Consider the following 13,781-nt stretch of genomic DNA (forward strand, 5'->3'; position numbering starts at 1 on the left):
GGCACCGTCTAACACAAGGTAAGTTTTGTACAATATACATGATGTCCGCGCCTGTTTCCAAGCCCTGCAGCAATGTAGTCAGGCACCGTCTAACACAAGGTAAGTTTTGTACAATATACATGATGTCCGCGCCTGTTTCCAAGCCCTGCAGCAATGTAGTCAGGCACCGTCTAACACAAGGTAAGTTTTGTACAATATACATGATGTCCGCGCCTGTTTCCAAGCCCTGCAGCAATGTAGTCAGGCACCGTCTAACACAAGGTAAGTTTTGTACAATATACATGATGTCCGCGCCTGTTTCCAAGCCCTGCAGCAATGTAGTCAGGCACCGTCTAACACAAGGTAAGTTTTGTACAATATACATGATGTCCGCGCCTGTTTCCAAGCCCTGCAGCAATGTAGTCAGGCACCGTCTAACACAAGGTAAGTTTTGTACAATATACATGATGTCCGCGCCTGTTTCCAAGCCCTGCAGCAATGTAGTCAGGCACCGTCTAACACAAGGTAAGTTTTGTACAATATACATGATGTCCGCGCCTGTTTCCAAGCCCTGCAGCAATGTAGTCAGGCACCGTCTAACACAAGGTAAGTTTTGTACAATATACATGATGTCCGCGCCTGTTTCCAAGCCCTGCAGCAATGTAGTCAGGCACCGTCTAACACAAGGTAAGTTTTGTACAATATACATGATGTCCGCGCCTGTTTCCAAGCCCTGCAGCAATGTAGTCAGGCACCGTCTAACACAAGGTAAGTTTTGTACAATATACATGATGTCCGCGCCTGTTTCCAAGCCCTGCAGCAATGTAGTCAGGCACCGTCTAACACAAGGTAAGTTTTGTACAATATACATGATGTCCGCGCCTGTTTCCAAGCCCTGCAGCAATGTAGTCAGGCACCGTCTAACACAAGGTAAGTTTTGTACAATATACATGATGTCCGCGCCTGTTTCCAAGCCCTGCAGCAATGTAGTCAGGCACCGTCTAACACAAGGTAAGTTTTGTACAATATACATGATGTCCGCGCCTGTTTCCAAGCCCTGCAGCAATGTAGTCAGGCACCGTCTAACACAAGGTAAGTTTTGTACAATATACATGATGTCCGCGCCTGTTTCCAAGCCCTGCAGCAATGTAGTCAGGCACCGTCTAACACAAGGTAAGTTTTGTACAATATACATGATGTCCGCGCCTGTTTCCAAGCCCTGCAGCAATGTAGTCAGGCACCGTCTAACACAAGGTAAGTTTTGTACAATATACATGATGTCCGCGCCTGTTTCCAAGCCCTGCAGCAATGTAGTTTCATGGTTTGTGAACATCACGCGACTTTCTATATAGGAGCGTAGTCCGGTGTTCTGGTAAGTAAAGTTCCCAGTGGATCACCGAAGTTAAGCAACTTTGCGCGTGGTTAGTATTTCAAAAGGGAAAGTCATATACACTATTTAAACCCACGTACACTATGCCGATTGGGTGGTGGTTTTAGAATCCAGGTTGAATAATAATTAAAATCACTTCCTATTTTCGATAAATACAGCCCTGGTTGTTATGGTCAACGCTGCGCTGTTTGTGATTTTTTTTAGGCCTTTTGAAAGGAAATATAAGCTGTAAGCAGGGTTCTTCTGAAGTACCTTTTCCACCCAACCACTGATCTTTCTCCCTCCTCAGGTGAAGTTAGCGCAACACACCTACGCCAACCTGTTCGGAACGTTCCTGTGCAATTCGAGTAAGGACCGCGAAGACAAAATGGTCACCAGCCAAACGTTTTCCGTGTGGAAGTTTCTGAACCACGGGAGCTACCGGAATCATCTGTATAACGAAAACAACTGCGAACGAGTGAGTATGCTGAAGGTCCTGGGTACGATGCCCGGCATCATGGTCTACTTCAAATATGGACAAAATTCCAACTCACTCGTAGATCGGAAGAGCGGTAAAACATCCTTCGGTCCGAGCTGTACCCTCTGCGCGAGCCGGTCTACGAGCACAAGTCCCTCGTCGAACCCTCGATCCCTAAACTGAACGGCGAGTACTACGACTACGTGGGTAGCACGGTGGACGGCAAGTTGTGCCTGTCCAATTACCGCCTGTGTCACCAGGATAACAACGGGAGTAATGCGAGCATCACGTTCTTCAACATACCGCTGGGTCTGATAGAGAATGTGGAAATCAAGGAAGTTCACTGGCTCCAGATTGTGTGCAAAGATGTTACCTCGTGCAAGTAAGTTGTCGGCCGATTCACAAGAAGCCCGCTCCGAGCCTTAGGTGTAGGGGCAAGCAGCCTTAAAGTACAATGGGTTAAGGTTAAACTATCAGGTAGATCTGACAGCCGCACCTGTTCAGACGTTCCTGTTATCTCTACCTGAGCCAGCCTAGTTAGCTTAGTTGGTAGTGCGTCTGCCTTGTAAGCGCTAGGCCGCGGGTTCGATTCCCGCCCGGGGCGGATTTTATCCTGATGGGATAATGTTCGTTCTCGGAACGGCTGGCTTTCTCCTATCCTGTCTTCCTTCTCTCCTCGATTTCGGGACGATAAGACCATAGCAGTTAAAGTTCCCTCTGTCAAACCTCTTAAAAAAAAAAAAAAAAAAAAAAAAAAAAAAAAAAAAAAAAAAAAACAAAAAAATGTCAAACCTCTTAAAAAAAATCTCTACCTGATAGTGAATGGCCGGCCTAAGGTCCTCTCTACAAAGTTTGAACGACTCTGAATAGCTCCACTCTGGCCCTAAGAAGCGGCCAAAGGGTACATTTTTCGAGCCTCGGCCCAAGACAAAGCTACATGGCTACATCCTCAAAGGAACCTCTCTACCAAGTTTGAGCGTCTTGAGTCAAAAGCTAAAGTCCTGAGAAACGCTAGGGTAAGTGTACCATTTATTCGCCCATGTAAAAAACGTACCATTTCTTGGCCCACCTGTGGGTCTACGCCACATAAGTCTGAACTGGACGAACTTTTTCAAGATCCAATTTCATCAAAAGGGGCTTAAAGAATGCTATCGAACCAGTGGTATTCCAAAATTGTAGTCATAAAAACAAAAATTAGAAAAATAAATGTTGGCAGGTGGGCCAATAAATGGTACGTTTTTTAGGTGGGCGAATAAATGGTACACTTACCCTATCTCTTTAATAATTTTAAGTAAGGCTTTATTTAGATTCAGCGTAGAACAAGTTGTTCTATTAAACAGTTAGTGATATAATTTTGTTATAATTGGAATATAAATTACAAATTAAAAGTTACTTTGTCTTTTTGAGCTTTATCCAAACTTCCCCCCCCCGACTAATAATATTTTAACCCTTTCAACCCCCCCCCCCCAGGTGTGCATTTCAGCGTCGGCCGAAATCTGTCAGGAATGGGCTCAAGCGACTTTCAGGAAGGGCTCTGGCCTCGGCCATGTGAAACCAAGATACTCTTCGCGTTCGCATTTTACGGTCACTCTCATGGAACCATCCGACAGACGAGGTGGTGGGACTGAGCACGAACTATCCTCCGTATCCTACAGGAACGTTCAAAGCGTTAAGACTGTACCTTATCCTCCGTGCTCCTACAGGGACACTTCCAAAGCCGAGGTAAGACTGCTACCTTTATCCTCCGTATCTACAGGACGTTCCAAGCTAGAATGAACCTTTATCCTCCGTGACTCTCAGGGGGACACTTCAGCGAGGTAAGACTGTACCCTTATTCTCCGTACTCTACAGGGACACGTTTTTTTTTTCAAAAGCGAGGTAAGAATGTACCTTATCCTCGTTACAGTGGACCACGTTCAAGCAGGATTGTACCACTCGTATTCTACAGGGGGAAGGTTCCAAGCGAGGTAAGAATGAACCTTATCCTCGCGTACTCTACAGGGACACGTTCCAAAGCGAGGTAAGAATGAACTTATCCTCCGTACTCCTACAGGGACGCGTTCCAAAGCGAGGTAAGGAATGTACCTTATCCTCCGTACTCTACAGGGACACGTTCAAAAGCGGGTAACGACGTACCTTATCCTCCGTATGCTCGTACAGGGCACGTTCAAGCGAGGTAAGACTGTACCGTTTATCCTTCGTTACGATCCTACAGGGACACGTTCCAAAGCGAGGTAAGAATGAACCTTATCCTCCGTACTCCTACAGGACCGTTCCAAAGCGAGGTAAGACTGTACCTTATCCTCCGTACTTCTTACAGGGACACGTTCCCAAAGCGAGGTAAGATGTATCTGTATTACAGGACGTTCCATCGCTCGCGTAGAACCCTTATCCCGATCTACAGGGACACGTTCCCAAAGCGAAGTAGTATGAGCTATCTCACGTATCCTAAGGGGACACGTTCAAGGAGCGTAAGAATTGGTATCCTCCGGTACATCCTACAGGGACACGTTCCAAGGCGAGGTAAGAATGTACCTTATCTCCGTACTCCTACAGGGACACGTTCCAAAGAGGTAAGACTGTACCTAGTCTACCAGGGACCGTTCCAATGCGTAAGACTGACTTATCGCTCCGTACTCCCTACAGGGACACGTTCCACAAGCGAGGTAAGAATGAACGCTTCATCCTCCGTAGCTCCTACAGGGAACGTTCAAAGCGAGGTAAGAATGAACCTTATCCTCCGTACTCCTACAGGGGACACGTTCGCAAAGGCGACGGGTAAGAATGGAACCTTATCTTCGCGTACTCCTACAGGGACCACTTCAAGCAGAGTAAGAATGACCCTTATCCTCCGTACTCCTACAGGGTCACGTCCAGAAGCGATGGTAGAGACTCAGCTGAGAATACTCCACTGAGATGAAAAAATGCCTGTTGATCGGATTCTGTGTTTTTGTTTTTTTATTTTTTTCCGACTGGGTTTACTCTCCATTCGTTGATAAGCGTACTCATATTAACTACTAGCTTGAGTGGGGCCGAGAAAAGCCAGATAACAAGGATGACTGCAATTTTGTTGTCTTAAGCAGTACATGGGGAACTGGTGGCATTCATTGGTGTTATCGGGCGCGTATCTAGCGAGCTTTGCAACAAAATAGCGTCCCGTCCTTAATATTGAACTCTTTAACGTTATTTGATGGAAAAACTTGTTTTCTGGAACATGCGCAGAAACAAGTTTTCGTCAAATAACGTTAAAGAGTTCTGTTAACTTGTCAACTTCGACTAATTTTGGTTGCAAAATCTTGCTATTTATTTTATAACCTTGTTGTTTGACTGCGGGAGAAAAAGAACTTTTCAGTCTCATTCTAGCAGGATACACAAGGTATATTCTTCCATTCTAATGTATTTTCAACCCCGATTGATTTCAGTGGGAACGGATGAAGTTTGACGAGGCGCCCGTCAGATGGCGCCAGTGTTCCGCCAATCAGAATTACGAACTGTGTGAGACGTATCCCAAGTATGTGATCGTACCAAGTGGTATTGATGATGGACTGCTGAAGAGTTCCGCGGATTTCAGATCCAACCAAAGGTAAGCTGAGTCTAGTTTATTTGTTTATTTCTTCCCCTTTAGTGTGTGTGTCGATCAGCGATCTTTTTTTTTTTTTATCTGCAAAGTTAGGAAACTGAATGAGCCCCTTCAAAAACTTGACTTCAAAACATTTGACTTTTTTCTATTTAACCACTCTCCTATCTGTACTTTGTTCCTTAAATGCCCCCATGAACTCTTCACGCCTGAAAGGACTAATCAGTCTCAGTATGAATGTGTTTTAAGCATTATCTGACTATTAATTTTTAATCAGGTACCTAAGCAAGTTATTTTTATTATTAATATTGTAAATTTTATAATATAAGATTGCAAAACTATTCTGTACACAGGACCTTGTTTAGACTACTGGGGTAAAAGGACTTTTCAGTCTCATTCCGGCAGTGTAAACAGGGTATTTTTTTCTTTCTTTCTTTTTAAAATGTGTGTTTCACCGCCACCCCATTTTTATTTCGTAGCAATGAAACAACTGATACATTAGACTCGTGTGGTCTGTGTCGTGGCATGCCCATCCCGTTGTATGCCTCTCATCGTATATTCTATTCTATCTGACTTTTTACCATTATCTGCTGTGTTTCAGGTTCCCAGTGGTGGTGTGGCGACATCAGAAGAACGGAGCGGTCATAGCCAGATCCTCACAACCCCAGGTGGGAGTCCTCGGGTGGAGGAAGAAGGAGGACGAAATGTTGCTGGAACAAATTACCAAGGCGGGAAGTGGAGGGGATGAGAGCTCGAAAGTAAGTGTGTCTATTTATTTATCTATTAAAAATAATAATAGATAAAAATTAAAAGGAATTTTAATTGTGTTAAACACAAATACTTGTCACAAATGTCGTTCCCTGGTTAATACACTACCTACGCTAAATTTTATGACTTGACTTGGACTCGAATCACCAACCTCCAGATCCAGAGTCCACCGCGCTAACCACTACACCACTGAGGTTGGTTTATCTATTTATTTTTAAAGAGGTTTGATAGAGAGAACTGGAACCGCTATGATCTTATCGTCCCGAAAGCGAAGAAAGAAGGGATAGGAGAAAGCCAGCCGTTCCGAGAACGAACCTTACCTGGTAAGGATGAAATCCGCTCAGGGTGAGACCTTGGTCAGAAGAGATGAAAGGTGTGACCGGCCAGCCAATGAAGCGAGAGCCGTATTTAGGAGGGGTTCCCACCAGCTTATTTCCCCCCCCCTCTTTGAGTCGGTCAGACTCTGAAAATTTAGAGCATCCACACCCCCTGGTATATCACTATTTGGACCCTGCTGCGCAAGCCATAAATCTAATTAGCAAAATTCAGTTCAGTTTTGATCTTCCGTCTTGAGGTGCTAGTATTAACATGGCTTGGCAAAAAAAGTCTCGGACAATCTCTACCATTCAACCCTGTCTCGTCTTGTCCATTTCAGGAATGATAGACTGTCTTTTTCTTCTGTCGAAAGCTGTGATGGGTCCCTGACTAACAACAGAACCGGTAAGTAATCCAAACTTCCCATGGTGGGTTTACACGCTTTTACACAAACTGGCTTGCAAAAACCGGTTGGCACAAGTGAATCGTAGCCTGTGAACGCAGCCTTGAAGTTTGCGCAAGCAAAAGAAAATTTTTTTCTAGGTTTCTCTCTCAAATTTGTGAAAACCGAACAAACAGGCATGCGCAAGCCATAAATCTAATTAGCCAAAATTCAGTTCAGTTTTGATCTTCCGTCTTGAGGTGGTAGTATGAACATGGCTAGGCAAAAAAAGTCTCGGACAATCTCTACCATTCAACCCTATCTCTTCTTGTCCATTTCAGGAATGATAGACTGTCTTTTTCTTCTGTCGAAAGCTGTGATGGGTCCCTGACTAACAACAGAACCGGTAAGTAAGCTACCTACCCAAACTTTTTGCACTACCTCCGTGGCCGAGTGGGTCTCACACTAGACTTGCACGCGGAGTCGCGGAGGGGTCGGAGTTTTTTCGACTCAGTGTTAGAAGTTCGGGATGCACTCAGCCTCGCCTCGTGAGGACAATTGAACTCTTCAATTGAGTAGCGACTAGTGGTGGTATTACCAGTGTAAAAAGAAAAATTATAGATATGTCAGAAATAGTAAAGGAGGCTCTTAGTAATGCTGTGATATCCACAAAAATTGTGAAGAAGCTCTCACGGAGGTCCCGGGTTCGATTCCCGACGGGGTCGGAGTTTTTTCGACTCAGTGTTAGAAGTTCGGGATGCACTCAGCCTCGCCTGGTGAGGACAATTGAACTCTTCAATTGAGTATCGACTAGTGGTGGTATTACCAGTGTAAAAAGAAAAATTATAGATATGTCAGAAATAGTAAAGGAGGCGCTTAGTAATGTTGTGATATCCACAAAAATTGTGAAGAAGCTCTCAGCTTCACCACAAATAAATGATTTGGATTAAGATTTTATTTCTGTCTCTGTGGTGTAGTGGTCAAGCTCACCTGGTAATCAATAGGTTCTAGGTTCAATCCCAGCCGAGTTATGGAATTTTATCCTCAACATTGTTTGAGAATTCGACTATAATAATGGGAGCATCCTACGGATTGGTTAAAGGGCCAGCCGAGTTATGGAATTTTATCCTCAACATTGTTTGAGAATTCGACTATAATAATGGGAGCATCCTACGGATTGGTTAAAGGGACTCTTTTATTATTCGAGCTGTATAAATGAACACTATTCCGGTCTATTGTTTCAGACTGTAACGGATACTCGTTCTATTGTTTCAGACTGTAACGGATACTCGTTGTATTGTTTCAGACTGTAACGGATACTCGTTGTATTGTTTCAGACTGTAACGGATACTCTTCGAGCTGTATAAATGAACACTATTCCGTTCTATTATTTCAGACTGTAACGGATACTCGTTCTATTATTTCAGACTGTAACGGATACTCGTTCTATTGTTTCAGACTGTAACGGATACTCGTTCTATTGTTTCAGACTGTAACGGATTCGAGCTGTATAAATGAACACTATTCCGTTCTATTATTTCAGACTGTAACGGATACTCGTTCTATTGTTTCAGACTGTAACGGATACTCGTTCTATTGTTTCAGACTGTAACGGAGCACCGTCTAACACAAGGTAAGTCATGTACAATATACATGATGTCCGCGCCTGTTTCCAAGCCCTGCAGTAGTGTAGTACTGTAGTCAGACACCATCTAACTATCTAACACTAGGTGAGTATACAGGCCATTTTTTCTGAATTCTGCTTCGTTTTCGAGAATTTTTAAGCTGTCGAAAACTGTCAGGTCCACTTTTGAAAACCAGATCTCTTTAACCAGATGTATTGGACATTATTTTTTACAATACTAGTATAAAAGAAGCACAAATAAATAATGTTTCATCTGTTTTTCCCCCTTCAGCTGGTGGAAAGCAGTAGACGGCACTTCCTGGCGGGCACCGTCTAACACAAGGTAAGTTATATACAATATACATGATGTCCGCGCCTGTTTCCAAGCCCTGCAGTAGTGTAGTCAGACACCGTCTAACACTTGGTGAGTATACAGGCCATTTTTTCTGAATTCTGCTTCGTTTTCGAGAATTTTTAAGCTGTCAAAAACTGTCAGGTCTACTTTTGAAAACCAGGTCCCTTTAACCAGATGTATTGGACATTATTTTTTACAATACTAGTATAAAAGAAGCACAAATAAGTAATGTTTCATCTGTTTTTCCCCCTTCAGCTGGTGGAAAGCAGTAGACGGCACTTCCTGGCTGCAGAACATGCATCTGCTTCTTGTCTCTGCCGTCAATCTGGCTGCCACCATCGAGCTGGAATCCAGATCAGTACTTGTGCATTGTTCGGACGGGTGGGATCGAACCCCGCAACTTGTGTCCCTCGCGGAAATACTGCTCGATCCGTACTATCGGACTGTAAAGGTGAGAAATTCAGCTAATATTTACTTGAAATTTAGCTAATATTTACTTGTCCATAGGTCAATTAGCTAAATCCCCTTTAGGGGTGAGCTATTGATTTTTTTTTGCTTGCCAAAACACCTGTCCACATTGGAGATTTAACTCTAGTAATGATGATGCGTTTGTTTTTGTTTTGTTTTTTTTTTTTTTTTTTTTTTTTTTTTTAAATTAATTAGAAAACAAAATCAAATTAAATTTATTTTTTTCCCCTTATACTGGGTGGAAGTTTAGAGGAACACTATGAAAATCATCTTACGGACTCTACCTACATATGTATAAGCACTATAGCTAGAAACCTGCATACAGATAGAATAGAATATACCTTGTTTATCCTGCCCTTAAAAGCAGTCTAAACAAGGTTTAAGGTTTGTTTTCCAAAAGGCTCGCTTTCTACTAAAAAATCTAAATAATGATTTCTTTGTGGTGAAGCTGATAGCTTCTTCACAATTTTTGTGGGTATCACAGCATGACTAAGAGCCTCCTTTACTATTTCTCACGTTTTTATAATTTTCTTTTTACTCTGGTAATGCCGCCACTGGTCGCTATTCGATTAAAGTAGCTACTCAATTGTCCTCACGAGGTTGAGTGTACCCCGAACTCCAAGCACAGAGCCGAAAAAAACCTTGGCCCGCCGGGAATCGAATTCGGGCCTCCTGCGTGCAAGCCAAGTGTGATACACACTCGGCCACGGAGGTTGCTGTGGCTCGCTTTCTACTATCTTGTCCTCCTTTCTTCGATCTCAGGACGATGAAGACCTGACAGGTGGACCTGATCAGGTGTTCCAGTCATAGCTAATATTTACTTGTCCATAGGTCAATTAGCTAAATCCCCTTTAGGGGTGTGCTATTGATTTTTACTTTCTATTTTTTTTTTTCTTTTTCTGCTTGCCAAAACACCTGTCCACATTGGAGATTTAACTCTACTAATGATGATGCGTTTGTTTTTGTTTTGTTTTTTTTTTTTTTTTTTTTTTTTTTTTTAATTAATCTGCCAGCCTAGTTAGCTTGAAGGGGAGCCACATCTGCCTTATAAATAAGCGCTTGGTCGCTGGTTCAATTCCCGCCCGAGGCGAACTTTATCCTCTACAGATAGAATAGAATATACCTTGTTTATCCTGCCCGAATAGGACTGAAAAGTTCCTTTACCCTAGCAGTCTAAACAAGGTTTAAGGTTTGTTCTCCAAAAGGCTCGCTTTCTTCTAAAAAATCTAAATAATGATTTCTTTGTGGTGAAGCTGATAGCTTCTTCACAATTTTTGTGGGTATCACAGCATTACTAATAGCCTCCTTTACTATTTCTCACGTTTCTATAGTTTTCTTTTTACTCTGGTAATGCCGCTACTGGTCGCTATTCGATTGAAGTAGCTACTCAATTGTCCTCACGAGGTTGAGTGTACCCCGAACTCCAAGCACAGAGCCGAAAAAAACCTCGGCCCCGCCGGGAATCGAACCCGGGCCTCCTGCGTGCAAGCCAAGTGTACCCACTCGGCCACGGAGGTTGCTTTGGCTCGCTTTCTACTATCTTGTCCTCCTTTCTTCGATCTCAGGACGATGAAGACCTGACAGGTGGACCTGATCAGGTGTTCCAGTCAGGTCTACCTGATAGTGAATGGCTGGACCTAAAAAAACTATTTCCCGTGTCCCCAGGGTTTCCAAGTGCTAGTTGAGCGGGAATGGCTCGAGTTCGGGCACAAGTTTGACGACCGCTGCGGGCGCAATGACAAGTCCTCAGAGCGCAGCCCAGTATTTCTGCAGTGGCTGGATTGTGTCTATCAACTTCTCACTCAGTTCCCCACAGAGTTCCAGTTCAACTCCATGTTCCTGGTAAGTTAAAACAGTAAATGGTGTGTGAACATCACGCGACTTTCTATATAGGTATATAGTCCTCAGAGCGGAGTCCGGTGTTTCTTCAGTGGCTGGATTGTGTCTATCAACTCAGTTCCCCACAGAGTTCCAGTTCAACTCCATGTTCCTGGGTTCCTGGTAAGTAAAAATTTCATGGTGTGTGAACATCACGCGACTTTCTATATAGGAGCGTAGTCCGGTGTTCTGGTAAGTAAAGTTCCCAGTGGATCACCGAAGTTAAGCAACTAGTGAATGGTGTGTGAACATCACACGACTTTCTATATAGGTATATAGTCCTCAGAGCAGAGTCCGGTGTTTCTTCAGTGGTAAGTAAAAACTTCATGGTGTGTGAATATCACGCGACTTTCTATATAAGAGCGTAGTCCGGTGTTCTGGTAAGTAAAGTTCCCAGTGGATCACCGAAGTGAAGCAACTTTGCGCGTGGTTAGTATTTCAAAAGGGAAAGTCATATACACTATTTAAACCCACGTACACTATGCTGATTGGGTGGTGGTTTTAGAATCCAGGTTGAATAATAATTAAAATCACTTCCTATTTTCGATAAATACAGCCCTGGTTGTTATTGTCATAACTAGTGTGTTCTCTCTCATTACAGCACCACCCCAGAGCCGCCCCTCGGCCCCGGAGGTCGCCCCTCCCCCCGCTCTAGTCCCCCTCACCTCCCCCCCATCTCTATAGCGACTAGGCGGCGTGTGTCCCAGTTTGACCCGGTAGACGGTCTGACCATTTTGCGGGATGAGGTTAGCTCTCGAATTGAAAGCCTGGTAAGTTATTATTATTTATTGTTAGCGGGTTAAGTCGTATTTCATTATACCCCTCTGTGCACCCAGAGATGGTTTCTTACTTTCACCCCGTTAGCAGGGTCTAGTGTAGCAGTTGTTTCATTGCTACGAAACAAAAACGGCGGTGAAACACTCATCCTTTTTTTTTAAAAATCTCATTTCCAATTTCTCTCTCCTCCCCAGGTGAGTGAACATCGGTCCCGAGAAATGGAACTGGAACGGGAGGTGTACTCCCTTATTGACTGAGTAGTTCACTGAAAAGAGTAGTTCTTTCTTCAACTCACTCACTCTTAATACCTTTTTTTTATATATGGCTTTATTTAATGTGGCAGGATTCTCCAAAAGGAGCTCTTCCACCCAACCACAGGTTTTGTCGAGGATCTAATTGCTTAGATACCCGACATTGATTTTATGTATTCCACTGCCATTGTTTTGAAGCTATTAAATGTAGTGGAGTTTCTGGCTGAGACAGACACCTCTATTTTTAATACACCTCGGAAGTTCTCTTCAAAACCCCTTCATTAAAATGGGATTAGCGATGTGTGCCTTTTTAAACAAAGATATACAAAATTGTACAAATACTGTAGTACTGTTAATTGTACAGTTTATTTCAATACTAGAACCAAAGTATAGCTATACGTAGTTTCAATGGACAGTAGCTTTGTACTGTGCAGACAAAACCGACACAAATGTATTGATGAATTGCCCAAATATTATTTTTCAAAAGCAAAACAGGAAATAAAATTTTTGGATTTCAACCAAAGCACCTCTGGTTTAAATCTAAACTACTAACAAATACCTAAACACAAAAAAGACTGGTGGATTTCACCAGTGACGTAATGAGAGATTTCACTAATGGAAGAATTTTTAATGATCCAAAACGGAGTTTTAAGTGATCTAAAAAGGAGGAATTTTTAAAAACTCTTGTTTGGATAGTTGAAAACTCCTTTTTGGGTCATTGGAAATCCTCCCATTAGTTTAATGTCTCATTAAGTCATTGGTGAAATCCACCATAAGAGAGTTGTGTATTTTCCTGTCGGAATTCAAAAGAGGGGACATACAAAATTGTACAAATACTGTAGTACTGTTAATTGTACAGTTTATTTCAATACTAGAACCAAAGTATAGCTATACGTAGTTTCAATGGACAGTAGCTTTGTACTGTGCAGACAAAACCGACACAAATGTATTGATGAATTGCCCAAATATTATTTTTCAAAAGCAAAACAGGAAATGAAATTTTTGGATTTCAACCAAAGCACCTCTGGTTTAAATCTAAACTACTAACAAATACCTAAACACAAAAAAGACTGGTGGATTTCACCAATGACCTAATGAGAGGTTTCACTAACGGAAGAATTTTTAATCCAAAAAGGAGTTTTAAGTGATCTAGGAATTTTTAAAAACTCTTGTTTGGATAATTAAAAACTCCTTTTTGGGTCATGGGAAATCCTCCCATTGGTTTAATGTCTCATTAAGTCATTGGTGAAATCCACCATAAGAGAGTTGTGTATTTTCCTGTCGGAATTCAAAAGAGGGGACTCTCTTGTGAAACTCATTTCCCCTCTTTTGACGTGATTTCGTCTGTACTAAATCATAGGAAATCCAAGATGGCGCGCCATCGGAATCGGTTCCGTTTTTGAAAGAAAAACACAACCAAACCAAAGCAATTTCGTTACGATTGCTCTACTGGTCGTGGTGTATACGAAAGGTTCTGGGTTCGAGACCAGGGAAGGCTGAACTATTTTTGAGTCTGAATAATTTATAGGGTGTGACTTGTGATTTGTTTCGTATATGAAT

At 42.6% G+C, this 13,781-nt stretch overlaps 1 protein-coding gene across 1 annotated transcript; it reads left to right on the top strand.

Annotated features, from left to right (window-relative positions):
- The first annotated feature begins 1,174 nt into the window (after window positions 1-1,174).
- Window positions 1,175-11,189, top strand: LOC103522160 (myotubularin-related protein 4-like). The gene is made up of 3 exons (XM_026832517.1): window positions 1,175-1,233; window positions 9,103-9,298; window positions 10,981-11,189. Exons 2-3 carry the CDS (start codon window positions 9,143-9,145, stop codon window positions 11,164-11,166), a joined length of 342 nt encoding a protein of 113 aa, XP_026688318.1. The 5' UTR covers window positions 1,175-1,233; window positions 9,103-9,142; the 3' UTR covers window positions 11,167-11,189.
- The last annotated feature ends 2,592 nt before the right edge of the window (window positions 11,190-13,781 follow it).

This window comes from Diaphorina citri, unplaced genomic scaffold, assembly GCF_000475195.1.
Source record: "Diaphorina citri unplaced genomic scaffold, Diaci psyllid genome assembly version 1.1 scaffold78, whole genome shotgun sequence".
Taxonomy (NCBI): domain Eukaryota; kingdom Metazoa; phylum Arthropoda; class Insecta; order Hemiptera; family Psyllidae; genus Diaphorina; species Diaphorina citri.

Bases quoted from the DNA above. Each gene is read 5' to 3' on its own strand.
- LOC103522160 (XM_026832517.1), top strand. From the start codon at position 9,143: ATGCATCTGCTTCTTGTCTCTGCCGTCAATCTGGCTGCCACCATCGAG. The intron at 9,299-10,980 runs GTGAGAAATTCA...CCGTGTCCCCAG, and splicing joins CGTACTATCGGACTGTAAAG to GGTTTCCAAGTGCTAGTTGA.